Source organism: Neomonachus schauinslandi, chromosome 6, assembly GCF_002201575.2.
Source record: "Neomonachus schauinslandi chromosome 6, ASM220157v2, whole genome shotgun sequence".
NCBI lineage: Eukaryota > Metazoa > Chordata > Mammalia > Carnivora > Phocidae > Neomonachus > Neomonachus schauinslandi.
Window position 1 is genome coordinate 138,705,196 of NC_058408.1, and position 22,391 is coordinate 138,727,586.

General features: G+C 42.5%; 1 protein-coding gene across 1 annotated transcript in view; it reads right to left on the minus strand.

The window, feature by feature from the left end:
* The window catches only part of ABLIM1 (actin binding LIM protein 1), a 219,815-nt gene extending 200,425 nt beyond the window's left edge, over window positions 1-19,390 (minus strand). Inside the window, exon 1 of the mRNA XM_044916163.1 lies at window positions 19,217-19,390. Coding sequence (XP_044772098.1) covers window positions 19,217-19,274 — 58 coding nt within the window. The 5' untranslated portion in view covers window positions 19,275-19,390. The remainder of the gene's footprint in view (window positions 1-19,216) is intronic.
* Between the last annotated feature and the right edge of the window lie 3,001 nt (window positions 19,391-22,391).

Below are 22,391 nucleotides of genomic sequence, written 5' to 3' on the forward strand. Positions count from 1 at the left end.
GACCATGGGCACTAAGTTCTGCTCGCCAGGATGTCCAGAGTTCTTTAACCTCTTCCACACAGTTCAGGGTAAACACCCAGCAGAGGACAAGCCTCCTATCATTTTTTTTTTAAACAAAGACGTCTGCATTTTGCTATTGAAGTGCAGTTGACATACAATATTATCTTAGTTTCAGGAGTACAACATAGTGAGTCAACATTTATATATATTATGAGGTAATCACAGTAAATCTAGCGAACACCTGTCACCGTACAAAGGTTTTGCAGTATTAACTATATTCCCTATAATGCTGTACATTGCATCCTGTGTCTTATAACTGGAAGCTTGTACCTGTTAATCCCCTCCCCCCATTCTGCCATTTCCTTACCCCCGTCCCCTCTGCCAAGCCTCCAATCTTAAAGATATGCTTTCAGGGGGATCTGCCTGAGAGCAATCTCTTCAGTCATGAAAGCACAGTATGGAGAAGATCCCTAAAGAACCTTCAATGGACCCATTTCTTCCACTGCTACATGAACATCAGCCTCTTGCCACGGCCTATAAAAAGACAGGCATAGCATTTTCAAAGAAGTGTAGTGGGTTTGGGGACAGTTTATAGGGTTGTATGATGAAGCATCACAATGCATTACACTACAAAGCTAATGCTAATTACAAATGCAACATTCACCACAGATTTTGGTGGCCTGCATATCTCATCAGGTAGGACAGTCCTAATTCTGCTAGTAACAATTCCACTGCACCTGCACAAGCTCTTCTAGGATGTGAAAAGAAACCATCAGTGGACAAATTCACCAAGTGGCTTCACCTCGCACCGAGAGGCCCGAGCACTCTGCACGCTGCAGGAGCTCGATGATGAGATGAACCCCAACCTCAGAGCCAGGCATTCTGAGGCGACATAGTGTTCAGAGGCTGGATGCCTTCACTACTTCTTAATGCACCAGTCACAGGTCAATTCCTGCAGCGATTTTTTCCAGAAATGCACTCTGACTTTTCTTTAATTTTAGTCTATGTTATTATTTAGGTTTTTCTTCCCCCAGACAAAGGCCTACCTCTCCCTTTAAAATATCTGCTGCGATCTATCTGCTTCTTGCTAAGAAAAAACATTTTAAGAGAGAAAACCACCACCTTAAAATGTGAATCTTTATGGCATTTAGTTTTCTAAGGGAATGGTCTGAATTTACAGCCTGTGGCTTTATCAGTGATAATGGGGTTACTGGCTTTTCAGTTTGGGTTCTGGTTTTAATCAGAAATGAGCAAACAAAGGAGCTCAGCAAGTACATGGCAAGTACCCGCAGTAGCTCCCAGTTACCGGGATGACCCCTGCTGCTGAGCAGAATGGAGGAAGCAGCGAAACAGCTTTCTAAGCGGGACAGATCAGCACAAGGGGCACAGTCGGACTTTCCGATGCGCCTCGGCCCCTTGGAGATTCTCCCACTCCAGCAGCTACACCTCTTGCTGTGACCAGCAAGCCTCAAGTTTAGCCCTTCTCTTCGCCTGCACGGTCAACCCTGGGCATCTCTTCGGCAAAGCTCACTGTGTAGGGGGTCTTACCCTTTCCTCCAAAGCAGGCTGTGACCTTCTGAGCATACTGGCACAGGATCCCGCCTGGGTAGGGCTCCTCGGGAAGGCCTGCTTCATCCATCCCTCGGCAAGCAGCGGCCTCTCTTCCCGTAATGTCACCCGCCCGAGACCTGCTCAAAACGGGACAAGCAGCCAAGCCCCCTCATCCATATCCTCTCCATTAATAATTCAGATACTACATAAAATCGGCTGAGCCTTCAGGATTGAGAGCACCAAGGCACTATGAGGACTGAAGCATAATTAGTTTAACGGACAGCAAGCATCTCAGATTACTCTCTGACAATACTCTCCATAGGCAAGATTTCCAAATGGCGGTGAGAGCCAGGCTTGAAATGCCTTCAAGGAAGAGGCCGCAGACGGGGATAGGCTCTGGGAGGGTCACAGGCATCCAGAAGCCCGAGCCCCGTATGTTAGAAAAGGCTGCCCCACACCCGGCAGTACATTTCTGACCACATATCACAACCCACCAGCTTTGGTCTTGTTCAGTTTCTAAACTTCTCTCCACCCTGAACATATCCCGACCCTTAATCGCTCCTGTGCTTCTTTCTCTTTTCCTGACATTTCTCAGCCTTCTCCTATCTGATCCTTCTGAAAAGCCACCTGCGCTTAAAAGTGCAGCTCAACTCTGACCTCCCCCCTCCAGGTGTCCAGAATTACTCCAGCTAGAATCAATTCCTGCCTTCTTGTCCCAAAGTAGCAGCTCTCCCATGGTATTTCTTTTCTTTTTTTTTTTTATTCTTATATTAATCCCCATACATTACATCATTAGTTTTAGATGTAGTGTTCCATGATTCATTGTTTGTGCATAACACCCAGTGCTCCATGCAGAACGTGCCCTCCTCAATACCCACCACCAGGCTAACCCATCCTCCCACCCCCCTCCCCTCTAGAACCCTCAGTTTGTTTTTCAGAGTCCATCGTCTCTCGTGGTTTGTCTACCCCTCCGATTTCCCCCCCTTCATTCTTCCCCTCCTGCTACCTTCTTCTTCTTCTTCTTTTTTTTTTTTTCTTAACATATATTGCATTATTTGTTCTCCCATGGTATTTCTTATATCCTGCTCTGTGATACGGTTATCTGTAGACTTTTATTTCCTCTGCTAGCTGCGAAGCTTCTGGGGGATAGGAGTCTTGCCTTTGTCACCCTATATCCAACATATCTCCCACACATACTAGGTGCTCAATGCCCTGTAAAGAGAATTTGACCATTCCCGGTACGAACTCAGTGTGAAACATGAGTATCTAATACCTGGGCAAAAGGCAGGTTATCAAAGACAAAACACACTTTGGTCATTCTTAACTGCTTCAATGGGAGAGGACAATAAAGACCTTTTATACTGATGAGCCTGAGATCTCCTATTCCTACATATGTGGGATGGGATTCTCTTCCTGCAGGTCAGAGCTGATCTAAGTTCCACTGACCTGGAAGGCACGGAGTGACAGGCACATGCCTGTGAGGCCCAAGCCAGGTGAGGCCACAAGAAGCTGTCCCGGTGGTTGGTCATTAGGAGACAAGCCGTCCTTGCTGGTGGGATAAATAGCTGAATGTGGACCCGGAAACCCCGGTGTCAGCGTTTCTCAGCACATCCGCTGATGGAGGGGCCCCGGAGCAGGTGTGTGGCGCCTGCCTGCCCCAGCCTCCCCTCCCAGCCCTCCCAGAGGAAAAATGCAGAGGGAGGTGTTTCCAGTGACACAGTTTGAAGTATTTATAATTCATCTATCTCACCACGGAATAGCTCCGACTCACTCTGGCAAACCTCATGCTCACTGTCAGTTTACTAGAAAACGTCAACAATCCCCAAATAATCTATTTCCTGACTGTGCTGCAAGCAGGGCCTCCTGCTCACTGAGGTCTTTTGCCATCATTCACCTCTGGACTTAAACTTGGACTTCAAAGAGGAACTCCTTGTACTTTATGGTCACAAGAAATATCCACGATAGATAAGGAACAGAACAGAACACCTGATTAAAATCAGTGTCAGGCTTTTCACCGTCCTTCATTTAAGGGATCTATCTTCATGCTACAAATATTTCCTGAGCACCTACAATACAACAGGTCAGGTGTTAGCCGCCTTCACAGTGAATGAGACAGGGGCCCTCAAAGGGCACGTAAATTAGCAGGTGATGCACGCGTGTATTTGCCCAACTGTAGCCCAACTTGGTAAATACCACCCCAGGGTAGAGTTAGAGCAGTAAGACGTTGGGGGCTTGGCTTAGAGATTTTGGATATGGTGAGTGGCACGTCTTAATTCTCTGTCTTAAAATGTGTTTCCAAAAGACAAGTGGCTTGGGTTTCGCCTCTGACATGGACAATTATTATGTATTTCTATTCCGTTCCCAACAGTGGCACACAAAAACGCATTTCCCTTAGGGAGTCCGTGGGGGGAGGGGAAAGGGGGTGTCAGACGTGTTCCCCCAGTATGCTCTCAATGCCATCCTCTGATATTATGAAAGTGCATGGGAGGGAAAGACTGAGTCAGCCTGGTGCTGGTGGGATTATGGAAAATACGAAGTTCGATCTGAACCTCAAGGAAAAAATTTACCAAGAAAATAAGCAGATTAGGGGAAGGCAGAAAAGAACAATCCAAAGAGAGGATGCTCTGGAAGAATGCTTCATTCAGATCACACACCTGATGATGGGAAGGGAGGTCAAGAGACAGGGAAGGTCTTGGAAGGAAGAGCCCATCCATCCACCTATAAACAACTCTATTTAGAGAAATAAAATGGCATTACCTTTGAGCAAGAACAAAATAAATGCCTCCAAACAGTCTGCTGACTGCCATTCTTTCTTCAGAGGGTCAGAACACTGGGAAAACTTGGCACACAGGCACCTTTCACCCTGGTTCAGTATTAACTGCCTCTCTCAGCACTTGTTTTTGTCCAAGTACTTTATAACCATAAATGTGTTCATCATGGCAGCCATCCTGAGAGGTGAGGGGGTGACACATGCCACACAAAGCCCCCACATCTCGGACTGAGAAACTGAGACCCAAGGGTCATGGCTCCCCTTGAAACGAAACCCACAGTCAGAACTCGATGTGTGAAGAGAACCTAAATTCCCCAAAGGCAGATCCAAGAACGTAATACGAATAAAAGATGCCTCTGACTATTTGGAATTTCAAGGCTATAAAAGGTTTTAGAACACGGTGTTTTAAATGTGGCTACAGATGGACAACGATTTTTCTAACAAAGGGGAACATACCCTTGTCTCTCCATAGTCTGAGATGGTCTGGTAACTTTCACGGCACCCTTGATCTGGAAGGAACAATATACTGGATGCAATATTGGGAGTCTCTGATGTGAAAGATGCTTTCAAGAAGAATCATCATCTAGGCATCATTTCATCTATGTTTGTCAAAATAGGGTATGCAATAGCTAAAAGATAATCTATTGCAATGTGGAAAGAAAATTCTAGATCATATATATATGGTCTCATTCTTTAACATTTTAAAGTATGCACATGCTTTAGAATGTACACATTAATACAGGTAAAGTATATTGTTTATCAGCAAATAATATACATAAATATGTGTTGTTTTACTTTTTTAACTCTAGGATGCAAAATCAAGAGAGTTTGGAGACCGGGGATTAGTCCATCAAAATAAATCATAAGGAAACTAATAAGAACTCAACTAACCAGAGGTAAGTACTAAATAATGGATGAACCAAAGTTAAAATTACATAAAGAAGAAGAACAATATGGTGGGTAAATGCATGCCTGGGCTCTGGAGTAAGAAAACCTCATTCAGATCCTGGTTCCACTACTTATACTACTGGGTAACCTCAGGTGAGTTTTTCACTTATTTCAACCTTTGTTACTTTGTCTATAAATGATATAATAATAGTATCTCCTCTATGTATCTACTAAAGCCCCTGGCAGTTCCTAGTCCCTAGGAGGGGCTCTATACATACTAACTCAAAGACTGGAAATCAGACTCATAGGACTAAAAATAGAAATTAAAACAACATTTGAGGCCGTATGTTGATCCTGAGATACTTGTGAGTGTTAGGATATGTGTAAAGTATAGTCCCTCCCTAAAGAAGAAGCCACTACTCAGATTCAGACAATTATTGCTAGTTTGGAATGCAGGCCAAGTATTACCAGATGTTCAGATTTTTATGTGAAATCTCCCAAATTTCAAACATTTGCAACTAGCTAAAAAAAAACAAAACAAAAAAAGCCCAACTGTCTCTATCGCTCCCCACCCACCCACCCACCCAACACACACACACATGCTTACAGGCCGACCATGCCTGTGGGTCAGCAGTCTGGGACCTGTGTATAAGTTATTTCAAACCTTGGTGTAAACCCTCCACCCACTGAGCTTAAACCAAACAGCTATGATTTATTTCAGGACCTGGCAGAAGGTGGTGGGGTGCAAGATTTTGAGAAGCGTTGGCAGTTTTCACATAAAAGAGTCATACCTTCTCATTTGTAAAATCGGGTTTTAATTATGGCATCTCTGCTCTGAGCCACCGCATAAGCGTCCGTGTGTTCCCAATCTTAAGTGTGTAACACCAGTAGCACTTTCAGAGCAGTCTCTCACATTTTCTTCCATGCCACAAATAGAACATGTCCTTTCTCCATTATATTATTGCTTATATCCACATTATATAATCTTTTATCTTTAATCACTAGTAGGATCCTATTATACATATTACTCTGTAATTTTTCCCTAAACTTTTTGTTTCTTTTATAAAATTAAGGTCTAATTTACATACTGTGAAAAGCATAGATCTTAGGTGTACAAGTCAATGAGTTTTGACAAATGCATTCACCCGTGTAACCCACATCTCTATCAAGATATAGAATACTTCCATACCCACAGAAAGTTCTTTGTGCTCCTTCCCAGTTATGCCCACCTCCACACCAGAGACAACCACTGTTCTGATCACCATTTTGGCACATTCTAGAACTTCATAAACATAGATTATCCAGGTTGTACCCCTTCGCCTCTAGCTTCTTCTGCTCAGCATGTTTTTGAAATTCATCCATGTTTCCCTGTTAAGTTTTACCTCTAATACTTCCCCCGATGCAAGAAGCATAGCTTCTCTCTAATATGCTATAAATCATAATCTGGGTGTTATTACCTCACGGTAAACACCCATTCCATGAACTTTGGAACTGATAGCAAATGCAATCCCTACTTTTGGAGTCTGAAAGCTTACTGCTGTTGATACCATGTCATTGATTGGGGCAGGCCATGATTTGGGGGGCTGCCTGGGTGGGCAGTATTGATAGGAAGACTTCAGACTGTGCCAAATTAGAAGGGGCAGTTCTTGGGGGAAGAAGAGCTGTCTGTCTCTGGAAGGACTGAATCGAAAAGGGAAGTGGGAATGGGAAAGGAGTCAATTATGCATCAGCATGTGGGAGAAGGAAGACAAGGAGAGCACCTAGCCCAGGTTGAGATAGGAAGAGAGACAGATAAGCTTGACTAACCATGGGGCAAGTGGAGTAAGACAAATTGTTAGTATATAAGGAACACAAGACAGTTCTAACATCTTCCCACAAATAGAGAGTACCTCATGGAGCCATCCCTTTCTTGCATGGATTCATACACCCAACCACACTGAGGATGAGCAGTGTTTTTACCAGCTGACTCCAAAGGACAAATGGCCCGAATACAAAGATGTGGATACTTACTAAGGAGGAAATAAATCTGTGATATGAGGGGTTTGGTTAGAACTCCAAAGAATACAGCCTGAGTGACCAGGGGAAAAAAAAAGTACAGCCACTGAGACAAGAGACACAGGAAAGAGATTGAGTTTTGTTGATAATGAACTAATTTCAGCTAAAATAATGAGTTTAAGATGTCATCATAATATCTACAAAGTAGTGTCTAGCAGGCAAATGGGATGTGCCTCTGAGTCTCAGTGGAAAAGTCAAAGCTGGAGCTGTACCTTTGGCAGGGTCCACCAAAGTGAAGGCTGGAGCCATAGGAATAGATGAAAGAGAAAAAAAAAATCACTGGACCATGAATTTCTTGAAAGCAAAGGTGGCCTTCTCCATTTCTGTGTTTGCTTCAGGGGAGATGCTTCACAAATATTTATGAACATTGGACCTTGAAACGAATCTTCTTGTAGGTTATCTGGGAAAAATATTAGAATTGCCCATCTAGACTCAATTTACTCTAACTGACCCTTTGTGCATAAATGCTTGAACCTCTCAGCTCATTGCATTAACAAAATGATCCAACTCAGCAGTATTTCCTAGCATTCTAATTAAAGACACTTGCATTTTATTGATTAAAATTTCCAGTAACATAGCATAATGCTATTACTTATCTTGCCAAGAAGAGAAGCAGTTAAAAAAAAAACAAAACTCACAGAAGACTTCAATTCATCCTCCAATTCATCACAGATAATTTGAAAATCTAGTAATTAAACTCACCTAAGAGGATACAGGTTTGCAGAGAACAGATTTAGAAAAATATTGGATTCTAATGAATATTACCCTTTCCACAATCCACTTCATAATTATAAATGTGCACCCATCAGTAAAACTGTGCCCAGGAAAATCCAAATGTAGCATAGACCATGATCTGTATAAAGGCAATTCAATCAGCATTTATTGAATATCTCTTTGTGCACAGCCCTGCAATAGGTATAAAATAGAAAAACAAAGTGCCTTGCTTTTCATTTTCTGGTGGAAACCAAAGTACTCTATAAAGCCTTCCAATATAGGAGCTCTCAAGACAAAGCAAACAAAAATAGCCTGTACCAGGATGAAGTGGGTGGTGGATGTCTTCAACAGGACAGATGGATCATTTGGAGGTGTGTGTGTGTGTGTGTGTGTGTGTTTCTGTGGTTCTCTTATTTATTTATTTTTTCAGAAGGAGAGAATTGCTTGGCACAATTTTTAAACTCACATTGGCATATGGAGAAGCAGAGCGGAGGGTGGGGGGAAGGCAGCCTCAAAATAGAGAACCGAGCAAATGGTAATGCCTAAGGATGTAAAAGGATAGAAAAGGAGCTTTTTAAAAATACAAATTACAAATGGTTTAAAAGATCATCATGTTAGAGTCATAGAAAAAGCAATTAGATAACTTGAAGGTCCAGAGAATCCATAGAGTGGATAGAAACAAAGTCAGACCAGGCTGAAAGAGACATCACACTAGCTTAACTGACCACCCACCATTCCTGATTTCAACCATCCTTCCCTCCACACTGTCCCTCCCCCTTGGGTTTACTGCCCTGCAAAGCCCTCTGTAACCCCACAACCCTGTGAATTCACCTGTCTGAGTTGCTAATTCACCCCTAAAATTGCAAACTTGATTTATAATTGAGGGTCAAGTTATGTCACATATTTTCTTAGCTATAGTTTCTTCCATTTGATTTTCTGATATTTCCATTTCTGATATACTTCATTAGAGAAAATTTGAGAAACACTGAAAACTATAAAGTAACACGATCCTACCATCCATAAACCATTGTTAATATGTCAGTATAGTCTTTCAGTTTCTCCCATGAAATTTTTTATGTAGTTCATATCACGTTACATGTGCAATTCACAACTTTTGTTTATCAGAATTTTTCCCATGTCATTTAAATTAGAAATGTACTTTCTAATGTTAAATTTTTTATTGAAATACATCTATGGTAAAGTTCACAAATCTCATGAACAGAGCTCAGTGAATTTTTACATGTGTACAACCATGTAACTGCCTCCCAGATCAAGATCTAGAACATTCTTAGCATCCCAGTTTGTTCCTTTGTATTTAGTCAAGACTGCAACCCCCTTCCTCCAGGTAACCGCTATTCTGACTTATCATAGGAGATGTTTTGCTTGCTTTTGAACCTCGAGATAATTCACACAGTATATACTCTTCTTCTGTGGCTCCTTTTGCCACAGGCATTATGCCTGTTCGATTCATCCATGTTGTGTGTATCAGTAGCTCTTCCCACCCTGGGTAATATCCCTTTAAACAGTACGCCACAACCACAACTAATTTACCCATTTTCCTGTTTTGGGGCATTTGGGTTTTTCCAGGTTGGGCCTATTATGAATAAAACTGCTATGAATATTACTGTATGTGTCCACTCGTGGACATACACACTCATTTCTCTTGAGTATACACCTAGGGTAGAGTAGGCGTGTGTTAGCTTTTGAAGGTACTAGCCAACACTTTTCCAAAGTGATTGGTTCGGTTCCGACTCCCACCAGCACTGCAGAATTCCAGTCGTTGCATATCCTCACCAAGACTTAGTGCTATCAGTCCTTCTAATTTTAGCCATTCTGATAGATGAATAATGGTATCTCATTGGGGTTTTAACTTGCATTTTGAGGACTCATGATGGTGAGACTTTTTCCATATGCTTATTGGCCATTTTGGATATCCTCTTTTGTGAAGTATATGTCTTTATATAAAGTATGGATTAACAGCTTTTGTAGGATGTAGAATGTATACATATATATACACTGCAGCATGTAGGATGTATATGTATATATTTTTAGCTATCTTAATTATTGTTAGTCTTAATGTGAATATGGGTATGAAGGAGGGAGGAAAACAACAACCAAATCTTCCAAGTCAGAAATTTATATGAATGCTCTGAAGACTAAATATAAAGGGACTAAACATAGTTCTTCTTCATAAAGAGAGAGAACATCTGCAAGTTAATGGGAAGGCTGGATCCTAGAAAGTTTCTTGGCATGTCTTGGCCCCGATCCTTCTTGCAGCTTCTCTGTGGCTCCCTTGCCATGTGAACACACAGCTCTCTCTGTGGTTCTCACGTGACCATAGCAAGTCCTCTTTATCTGCTTGGTGATAACCAGATGTTCCCTGTGTCTCAGGGGTGCCTAGGTATCCATGGTCATTGGAGAGCAGTCATCATTGGGTAGATGGCCCCACATTGGTACCACCCAGGCTGAAGCCCACACTGTCATAAAACAATCCTGTGTGACAGTCACTATGGTGCACATTTATTTATATACGTCAGCTCTGTAATGCTCACAATGACTTTATGCATTAGGTAAATGTTTTCGCTTCCTGGGGCTGCCTTAACAGAGTAGCACAAATTGATTCGCTTAAATGACAGAAATGTATTGTCTTCCAGTTCTGGAGGCTAGAAGTCTGAGCTCAAGGTGTCAGCACGGTTTGTTCCTTCCGAGAGCTGAGAGGGACAATCTATACCCCACCTCACCCCTGGCTCCTGGTGGCCTCAGGTGTTCCTTGGCTCGTAGATGGCTGTCTTCTCCCTGAGTCTTCACATCATTTTACCTCTGTGTCTCTCTGTGTCCAAATTTCCCATTTTTATAAGGACATCAGTCATCCTGAATCAGGGCCCACCCCAGTGACCTGAACTTACCTTGACCATCTGCAAAGACCCTACAGCCAAATAGAGTTACATTCACAGGCGCTGAGGGTTAGGACTCAACACGTTTTGCAGGGGACAATTCAACACAAAACATTAGGAAAGTAACTGACATAGAGGAAAGAGAACTTTCCAAGGAAAGAAGGAAAACATGTATACAAATGTATCTTACATAAGGATGTAAGATAATAATCAGAAACAGTGAGAGTGAACTTACATGATTATGTTACCTGGGAAAATGGTGTTTTTCCAAGAAACTCAGGGAATTTTAATGATTGTGTTCTCAAAACCTCCCAAGGATTTCTTTTAATTTTATTGCCAACCTCAGGTATAATGACTATGAAGAGAATTCTAGATCCTTTTAAGGTGCAGTTTGATTTTAATCAAAGGTATATAAAATCAGGAGGGAGTTCATTTACCTTGGGAAAAAATCCCTCTTAACTTCTGAAGGAGGTTGGTTCCCTCCCCCCTGGGATTCCCGGGGGGCAGGCTGACATGCTGTGGTCCACGTGTCCGTAGCCAGCCCGTGCGTGCCATGAAGGGAGAGATCAGCTCTTTCAACTGTGGTAACTCCAGGTCCTAGGACAGTAACTGGCACGAAGCAAGAGCTCAAAAAATAACTGCGAAATGAGTGAAATCGAACAATACCTTACAGTCCCCACCTTCCATGTATATTTTGACATCTTCCACAAGGACAGAAAAAACAAGAAACAAACACTCAAGAAAGATATGAAGCTTTAGGAAACATTTAATAGAATTGAGACTCTTATCCAAAGGGCATTCTTTGCTCCCACCTTCCAAAAAGCTACACTCCAAACTTCTGTATCTGGGTTTAATGAGCAGAAATCTACCCAAGTACAGGCTACTGACAGGCTGAATGTAAATGAATAAACAGGTACTGAAGATTCTGAGGAAGAAAGACCCTTTATTTCCCAACAGTATTCTGAGGGGTTTTTTTTTCTATCTTCAAATATAGGGGAAAAAAACCATGAAGATTGCTAAGTAATTCTAAATGAAATACACCTGAGGTGGAAAAATGCCCACTTGTATCCTGCATATTCTTAACAGTTAAAAATAAATCATCCTTATTAATCCCCTTAGTTCCCTTATACAAATCTGGGTCACATTGGTCGAATACAATTTTTAAAGTGGCATAAAATCAAATCTTTTAATTAGGTATTTCTTGTCCTTTATTTCTAAACCTCCCCCCCCCCCCATTCTCCAGCTAAACAAAAACATTAACATTCCTAGTAAGCATGTTTTCAAACAGGCTTTTAGAGGCAGAAATGATTTGTAGCGAGTAATACCGTTGTCGAGTGTGGAGTTTTCACTCTGCCTGAACCACATTAACCTGTTGGGAAATGTATCTATTGAATGACCATACAGGTTTTACTGACTTCTCTAAAACATATCTTGTTAAGCTAAATTAATCTTTACTGCCTTCAAGATAGTTGTTCCTTTTTCAAAAAGCCTTCCTTAGCTGACTCCTTCTTATTTCCTTCAATATTCTAGCTCTACAGTAGTCCCTACACTAATGCCTACCGTCTGTCTTTGCAAAGTTTTACTGGAACCCAGTCATTTCCATTCATTTCTGTATTACCCACAGCTGTTCCTGTGTTACAATCACGGTGAGTTGCAAGAAAGACCATTTGGCTGACAAAGGCTAAAATAGTTATCTTGTCGTTTACAAAGAGTTTGCTTTAGGCTAGTCACACAAAGTATTCAAACTTCTCTTTCTTAGCTTTTCTGCTCTACATACATTTTATTCATTGGCTTCATCTGTAGATCATTTCCTCAAGTATGGTTAGTAAGGTCCCTGTGGGTTAAAATTATCTTTCTCTTCTCTTTTTTTTTTTTTAAAGATTTTATTTATTTATTTGACAGAGAGAGACATAGCGAGAGAGGGAACACAAACAGGGGGAGTAGGAGAGGGAGAAGCAGGCTTCCTTGCGGAGCAGGGAGCCCGATGCGGGGCTCGATCCCAGGGTCCCGGGATCACGACCTGAGCCGAAGGCAGACGCTTAATGACTGAGCCACCCAGGCGCCCCTATCTTTCTCTTCTTAAAAATAAAAAAATAAAAGTTCTGTCGGGTTAACGGGGCATAGACCTTTATTTTGGTGTCAGGAAGGGTTCATTCTTACCAATGCTACTGCTATGACATAGGACAGACTGCATCAGTAACCCTAACTAATCCTTCCTTGTAGCCAAGTCCTTTGCCATGTCACTTTCCGATGTCCGCTTACTTTGAGACTGGGCTTGACCACGTGACTTGCTCTGGCCTGAAGAGTAAGGAGGACGTGTCGGTGTGTCAGTTCTGAGCCTCAAGGGATCATGCATGTTTGTGCTTCTCTCGTCCTTCTCTTTTCCTGTGATGAGGACATGCCTGGGACAACCTGCTGGTCCCAAGAGGAGGAGGAGAGATGCAGAGAGCAGAGCTACCTCCAAACACGTGAGTAAGTCTGCCAAACTGCCCACTAATGGCATAGAAAGCATCGGACCCTCGGTATGCAGACTCATGAAACATAATAAATGATCATTGTTTTAAGTTTCTGAATTGGGATGGGTATAAGGCAGCAATAGGTAATTGATACAAGTTTACCCTGCCTGAAAATACTGACTGCTAATTCTTATATTTCCTTGAAATCTTAAAGGCAAAAATGAAAAAGTTGGAATTTTTTTAGTGACATGGTTTTAACGCGACTATATTGCTAAAGGTAGTATATATAAATGTCCCTTGCCAGCCAAAGAACAAAAGATAAATAGCTAATCAATTTGATTTAGTGAGCACCTACCACGTGCTCATGATGGAAATTTCTGAAAGATATAAAAATCATAGTTTCTAATATCAAAGAACTTATAATTCTGCTGAAGGAAAGAAAATAAAATGGGGGATAGTTAGAGTATAAGGCAGTAATTGAGTGCCAAAACTTCAAGCTTCTGGTTAAACATAGTGCTTTGATCATGTGTTTATCTCTGCATCTTCACAAAACCCCAAAAGAATAAGAGAGGAATACCTGCAGACATGAGATGTGGATGCAGTTCTGGAAACTAGAAAGTGAATGGATGATACCTGCAAAGAGTGGGAAGGCTGTAAGTTAAGCTGGAGGGAGAGGTGTCTACTGGGGCAAACCAGGAAGGATCTGGTATTGGGGGCACCAGGTACCACTGAACGCAGGGATGAAGGATAAGACTGAACAGGACTGACAGTCTTTACAAGAAGGAGTTACACTTCCATTCCCCCTCCTCATCTTCTCTCTGCCCGGAAACTAATCCTCACGGATGCCTGCTGAAAATGACATGAGGTGCTGTGCCAAGCGGGAAGGTCCCTTTCCCTGTAGGTGGAAATGGAATAAAGCAGAGGAGGCAACCTCCTTCAACTTTTTTTAGCTGTTTATTCTGGTACTTAATTCCATCTCCCTAAATAAGATGCTTCAATGGCCATCTCTTGATATTTTTTTCATGGTAGACGTTATCTATTGATTTACTACAAAGGAAGGTCAGGATTTAATGAACTCTTCTTTGCTCTTGACAATAGATAATATCTAAAACATAAAGGTTAGAAGTGGCACCCCAAACTTTCAAAAACCGTAATGTGTCATGTGTCAGAAGAAACTATGAAATAGATAAATAAAGAGCCACACTGAGCAACAGGGAGGGACAGGTCATCTTAGGGAGTCAGGCCAGAAAAACTCTAGAATCCTTGGCTTTCATTCCTTTGTCTCCTGTTCATGGGAGAAGACACTATTTCATTTGTAAAACTAGGAACATGAATTACTTTAATGAAAATAAAATGAATAAATAAAACTGATAATAGTAGTACCCCGTAGTTTTGGATGGTGGTCAAAGGAAGTTTTTGCCATTAATATACTGTTTGAAATTTTACAGCGAAATCTTATTCTTATGTGATTTGTATAATTAAAAATAAAATACACACATAAAAATTAAAAAAAATAAAAATAAGCAAACTAGAATCAAGGTCTTGGATTCCAAGGCACTATTCAACAAAATAAATAATTTGGAAGCATCTACACTTCTCAGGTGGAGCTATAACTGGTAATTATGTAAGTCATTCATTATTACAAGTAAGGTATTGTGTTGTGGATTTTATAAACATAAACCTACTCATTTAATACTCATGATCTTATAAAGCAGGTAGTACTATTAGCTCCATTTTACAGATGTGGAAACGGGCTTGGAGAACTTAAGACACTTGCCCAAGTTTACACAGCTAGTAGATATCAAAGCCATGATGGGAACCAAATCTCTCTTCCTCTAGAGCTTAAGAGCTTGACACCATGTCCAGAGGGGACCTGCTTTCCTTCTGCAAGTCTGAAATGAAAGGTTTACATTAGAAAAAATAACTTTGAAATTCACCGGAGAATACCATTTTAGCAAGGGGAAAATAAATCCCCAATCCCTTCTGGCCCCTGCGGAGATGGTTCCGGAGAACAAGAGGCAACCTTCCTCCATGCTGGAGCCACGGTGAGATATGAACGGTGGTCAGATTGTGCCCCTTGAAACCACTGGGCTCATCTCTATCCCAAGGAGCCCTGGGCCTTCCCTAGCCAGCATCCTTGTCTCCTGTGGTGACTATCTCCCCTAACATCTTATAGTCCTATACTTGCATTCTTCACCCTGCTCGGGAGCTTATTAACTTGTCATGTAGGTGACTTGCTCAGCTCATCTTTGGCACATAATGCCAGTGATCCTTCCAAGATTATGGTTTCCAAATGACAGAGACTTATTCTGCACGGTACCTAGCACAGTGCCTGCCACCTGCTGAAAGATGCTTAGTAAATTAATGATAACAAACAGAACATTAATGAGCTGCTTTAATGACAAGTCCAGGGAGGGCTCTAGGACACATCAGCAGACCCTCCCTGAGGAAGCTACCAATTAGAGAGACACAGTATTAGAGAGTTCCTTTAAAGTTAAAAAAATAATAATAATAAAGACTTGGGTGAGGCCACGAGCCTCAGAAGCAAAATGGCTAATTAAACTCATGCATCTGTACCTGGATTTGAGGGTTCACGTCGCCAACAACACCTTACATAGGAAAAATCGGGAAAACAGACCATTTAAATCATTTAAAAAGAGTCAAGAGATGGGCTTTCCACAAAATAATAACACTCCCCTAATGTGGTGACCTATTTCCTAAGGGCACTGTGCAGTCCAGTTCACCTTCTAGCTGTCTACCACTTCAATTCACGTGTTAGCATGAGGTGTGAGTCCCATGAAAAGTATTATAAAGAAGAGTAATACCAGGCTCAGGGAGTTTCTATTCCATTAAGATCTTCAAGATACATGCTCTTTGAGGGTGGTCAAGGTACCGTGGTGCAGTCAGAAGGAGAGGGAGCCTGCAAGCATCGACTGCAGTGGGGGGGCGGGGGGAGACAGGAACAAGGAGGGGAGATGGGGACAAGCCCTCTCAAAGCTCATTCTATTGTTGACTGTTCTGTGAAAACCTGGTAGCCAGTGCTCCCGCAGCCTGCTCCCACTGCTTGGGCATGTCCCTGGCAATGTCATGCTCTAATTGACCCACTGGTCACTGACCTTGGCAGAGCTCATTTACAGTGGCAGCTGCGACGGCCTCTTAAAGCAGAAAAACCTGTCCAGCATTCCATTCTCTCAGATGAAATCTAAAAGGACTGCTCGTCAGCACATTGCATTTTTCCCCCCTTTTTGGAAGGGAATGGCATTTAGAGGTACGTCTTGCAAAATCCCAGTCCCAGTATTCTGAGTTGGTATCCTGATGGTCACCCCAACCCTTAAAGTGTATGTTATGACGGAGAAGTACATGTCAACCATCAGATTTTTTTTAAAGATTTTATTTCTAAGTAACCTCCACACCCAACGTGGGGCTGGAACCCACAACCCTGAGATCAAGAATCGCATGCTCCACCAGCTGAGCCAGCCAGGCGCCCCAGCAGTTAGATTTTAATATAAAGGAGAAGGCTGGGTGTCTCGTACACCTAAATTACTATTAATTATATGCAAACACCAGCTCTAAGCATATCGTTTAGAGCAGAAGGTAGTAAATCAACAGTCATCTTAGTAGCTAATGCTTTCAAGGTGGGTGAGGAGAAAAAGGACAGAATGATGTACTCGTTAAAGAGGGACAGGGGAGCAGGGAAAGCTTTATTAAAGCTTTAAAGCATCAGGGACCCAGCTACAGGAATAAGAGACAAAATTTAAGAGTGGTCAAGCTTGTTCATTATAGATCCATTCAGAATATCCTTCTATTTAAAAAGTAGGTAATTGAAACATGTCGTCAATTTTCCCAACGGAGAATACTTTTAAAACAATGCAGAGTAGTGAAAGTCCTTATGCTCCAAACATAAGGTGTGCCTGTTTTTGAGTCTCAGAATAATCTGCCAGCCTTCCAATTTAATTATGACCGAGATTCAAGTCAACTGTTGAATGTTCTAGAGATACACTCTCTGTAAATTCCAGCTGGAAGCGAGTGGAAAGACTCCAAATCCCTTAAAAATATGCCATGGAGTAGAAAGAACAAGTAGTCGAAAAACAGAAAAAAGAAATGAAATTCTTTTGAAAGATTATTTTTTTCCAGTTTGACCTCAAAAGAATATAATCAGATATATGGCTTACTCTGTTTACTTACAATCTGTCATGTAAGACTTTCTAAAACCTGCCCTATCTTTCCTGAAAATCAAAACCAAAATCCACTCTTTTTACAGTGCAGGGAAAACAGAGGGCTTTATTCAAATAGAGACATGCAGACATCTTGAGATATTCTAATTTTATCCCTTTCACTTAGGAAAAGCCATCGAATCAGAGTTTCCAACTCTAAATACTAGTAATACATTAATACTAATTAAGATGCACAGTATTATCATTAAAATTCAGATTCTATCTTTGAGGAGAGCCCAGAGATTATTAGAGCATCTAGAGGCCTTTTATAACATCAGGTGATGTTACCCTTTAGAAAAAATAAGAGGGAACAAGTTTCGAAAGAGTCAGCTGACTGCCCACACGGGGCCCCTCTCCGCTTTATGTTTTATTATTCTGAAGTTTGTCAACTTTTGTCTTCCCAGTAAATGTCTAAAGCAGGTCAATAAAGCATACGGAACATTCGCGGAGTTCTAAATCAGCGGTCTTTCAAAATAAGGTTCATTTGCAGAGAAAGTTTTCCGGGACAAGAAGTCACCATGAACTATTCATCAGTCACGGAGGGTGCCAACCTGCAGCTCCTCTGTCCCTCTCGACAAGTGTGAACACGTGAGGCACAGCAGAGCTCGGCTCCCCGGTTTTACCTGTCCTGGGGAGGAAGGCAAAAGCCAGCTCCCTGGAGGTCCCGGTAAATGGCGGCGGGCAGAGTGCTTGGAAGGGACGGTACAGAGTGTGCACCTGCCTTACGTGGAATTATGCGCTAGCCTGTTCTCCCGAAATCAAAGTAAGTTACAATCTCTTATCTTAAAGGGCCCAGTATCAAAAGAAGCAGCATGAACTGACACAGTCTGCTGGTTTCAGTGGAGTAGCCCGCAAGACTGTGCCGGGCCGCCTCTGAAGTTGGGGTGCTGTCTGCCAGTTCCTGGGATGCTGAGCAGGATAGGCTGGCCCCCTCCTGAAGCCAGCCTATCTAGGGAGCAAACTCCCACAAAACACAACTATCAGGGAAGCATTCGAGGGATGAGGGACGGGTCCAAACGCAAAGCCCCTGCATACCCCATGCAGGGGCACAAAAACTACATCCCAAGGAGGAAAGAATTCATCTCAGAGCTATGTTAACAGAGAAGTATTGTCATGGAAATGGGGTATAAAAGAAAAAGAGAGCACAGGAGCAGAAATGGGATCACAGGGTTCACTCACAGTCACTGAAGACACTTTTTAAAGTGCTCCAACAGACCAATCTAAATTTAATTAATTTATTTTTTAAAAAGATTTTATTTGAGAGGGAGAGAGAGAGAAACAGCATGGGGGGAGGGGCAGAGGGAGAGGAAGAAGCAGACTCCCCGCTGAGCAGGGAGCCCGATGCGGGACTCGATCCCAGGACTCTGGGATCATGACCTGAGCCGAAGGCAGACCCTTGGCCGACTGAGCCACCCAGGCGCTCCCAATTTAATTTAATTTAGCTGGATTCCCACTACAAAACAGTCCTGTTGATTTTAAAACCCCATTAATAATATCTTTAAATATGTTGCTATCGAAGATACATACTTTATACAAAAAATATGTGCATAGAGTATTAACGTATCATACTAAGCATAAAACTATTTCAACTACCGGAAATGCCCCCGCACTCTGCCCATCTTTGAAGACATGGTCTACCCCAGGCAGCACAGTTTACAAAATGAACAAACAAACCTTGGTTGTCTTCAACCATGTGATGAGGCTCCATGAACTGGGTCTGTTCCCAGGTCATTAACTAAACACACAAATCTCAGAGCTAAGATTTCAGCTTTTCTTCACCAGGTGGCTGGGCACCCATGGAAGGACTGCATCCACTCCTCAAAGGGAAGTCTTGGGCCCTGGCTCTCCTCCCAGGAGTTCGTGGGCTGAGCTGGACTCCAGAGAGGGGTGTGCCACCCAGAGGGTGTGCCCCAGCCAACTCAGGAAGAACGAGAAGTTTCCTGCATGATTCTACCTCCTTCCTCGTGTACAGAGTCTTCACCCCCTTCTCTCCACTCTGTCTCCTACCGATTCTGAAGACCACTCTTAAGAACACACCAGTTCATTGACATCACACCTGCAGAATATCATCCTTTCTGGGAAGCCGCCATTAAAACACGCCCAGAATGTTCCTCGGATTTTCCTCCATTCTGCACAATCCAGAATCCAGATTTTGGTCCTGTCATTTCACAATAACTCAAACACATGAGGCAAAAAAGAAGAGACTGATCTTCCCAAGCCTTCTGCTTCCTTTTTTCACTTAATGAATTATTGTCTCACCAGATGGGCACTTACTGCTTTTTTGAAAACAAGGATTTAACAAAAATACTATAACTCTGAGCAGGTTCCTTTTACTATCAGCCCGACTAGTCCTCATGGCTTTGGATGTGGTTCCCTGACAAAACACTGGTCTGAGGCAAGCCGTGGACTTTGAGCCCGTTTATATTAGGTACAGGCTGTCTGAAAACAATGACCTCATCCGGAAAGGCTCAGGCAAGAGGCATTTTTTCCCTTTGGTCAGGAATGCCCTGATGCTGGGTTGGATTACCCGCCACCCACAGTCCGGCGTTTCTTCCAGTGATTTTTGAACACCAGGGCTTTTGCAAATTGGAAACATTATGAAGATACAGTTTAAATGGGGAAAGACACTTAGGACAAAGATCCCCAGCCTCAGATACATTTACTGGCCAAGCAGTCGGAGGAAACCGGCATAAATTGTTTTAAGTGTGAAGGTAAATAATTTAATTCCTGTAATTAAGACACAAGCACCAGCCCCCATTCTGAGATATTAATTTAATATAAAGCCCATAACCTACCCACTGGAAGGAAAGACTGCATGATCACACTGTTTCAATATCAAGTTTGATTAACTGCACCTCCCTGGCTTACTCTCTTCCTTGTCTAGGTGGCTTTTTTTGTTTTGTTTTGAAATGGCTCTGGGGACAGCCATACTCCTGGATTACCCCATCCGCCCTCCTCCTAGCCCAGGCCACTGCCTGGAACTTTGTGCCTCTGATAACGTCCTCCTGACTTGGCCGAAGCACCAGGCGCCAGACAAAGGATCCCAACTGGACCACTCATTGATAAAATGCTTGGCATCTGCAGAACTGTCTTATGTCAGCTGCTGCCAAAAGGCCAGTCACATTGACTGAAATCTTCTGCTTACGCCTAATGCCTAACATTCTCATGACAGTGATTTCATGCTTTACCCTAATGTTTTTCCGTTAGTGTCTCGGGAGTCTTACCGAACGATGGAATAGAAGCCTTTCACAACTGCGGTTTTTTATTCTCATTAGCCTCATTTCAAATGTAATGGAAGCTAGTTTTTCCTACTCCCTTGAAATCTCAGATTGTGATTCCTAGCGGCTTTGACATGAAAGGAAGAAACCATGTGTGGTGCTGCCACTATTTCCTGGAGCTAACCCAGGACTCTAGTGAAAAGCAGCTTGCATGGGTTCCTTGCCTTTCATAAGGCAGGACTGCCGGGGGTCGAGGGCAAGCCGATATTGAAACTTGGACTTTGTGAGCAGTCAGCCAGTAAAGTAGCTCCTTCCAAGCCACGACCCCCCAGATTTGCCTTCTGTTAGTTGAAGCATGAATACTTTGGTGATTTATTAGACTCCACAAACCAATTGCTCAAAAAACTGTTAAAACATACAAACATTTTCTAATTACATGGCAATGGTACTTCTGCAAGGTCATTTAAAATCAGAGATACTGGAGTACCTGGGAGGCTCAGTCGGTTAAGCGTCCGACTCTTGATTTCAGCTCAAGTCATGATTTCAGAGTCAGGAGATGGAGCCCCAAGTCGGCTCTGTGCAGGGTTTGGAGCCTGCTTAAGAATCTCTCTCTCCCTCTCCCTCTGTCCCTCCTACCCCCAACCCGCGTGCCTGCTCTCGTTCTCAAAAAAAAAAAAAAAAAAAAAAAATCCACAGACACTGCTGTGTGTTCTTTGCCTTACATAACCCAATCATCTAGGAACCCTGGAATACAAGTCTCTCCCTCAGAACCCTTCGGAACTCTTCCCAGTAAAGCAATTGTCAGTCAGCAATTTTAATGAATAAAAATGCTTTAATTTGCATATTCACCTATATTTGAGAAATACTGGATTAAGCATTGTTAGACAGGTTTCTTAACCATGGCCTTCTCAGGGACATTAACATGCACGTGTTTCTTGTGACTCTGTAAGAGAAGAATAAGATAAGAAGCATTTCCTAAATTTATTTTGTCAGAGAACCCTAACCCCAGCACAAATAGTAACTTAGCACAAACTCCTGCTCAAGGGAAGGAGAATACTAGATGGGATTTTTGACATAATTCACTTCGTAGTGTCAGAGATGAAACATCTTAAAGCCAGAGGAAGTTCGGGACTTGCCCAAGGCTGCACACAATGCAGAAGTGGGTCAATTCTGCCTGGCAACGTTTGGTTCTGCTGTTTGGGGGGCTTCGATGGGCCACAGCGCCTGGCTCTACCTGCAGGGACGGTATGATCCCCAGTGATGCTGCCACACTGGGTACCAGAGATGCTACACGTTCTTAGGCAAACAGCACATCTTATAACAGATTAGGTTGAGACCTGGCCTAGGAGATGAGGCCTACCATAATGCGATTTATGACAGAGCTGAGAGAGAGAAATAGCAGGTGTCAGTAACAAAACATGCCCCGGGGCCCTGGCCTCACCTTTCAAAGTCAGCAGAAGAGAAAGAAACCTAAAGCAAATTGAATTCCATAAGAAAAATGATTCCCTTGGGAAAGATGAAAACTACATTTCTTAAAAGGTCGTATTCAATAAGGAAGAAGACCCTTCCAGACCTTAACTGGAAAGGTAAAAAGCAAAGAACTGATTTGTCATTCCCTTTGAACTTATGTT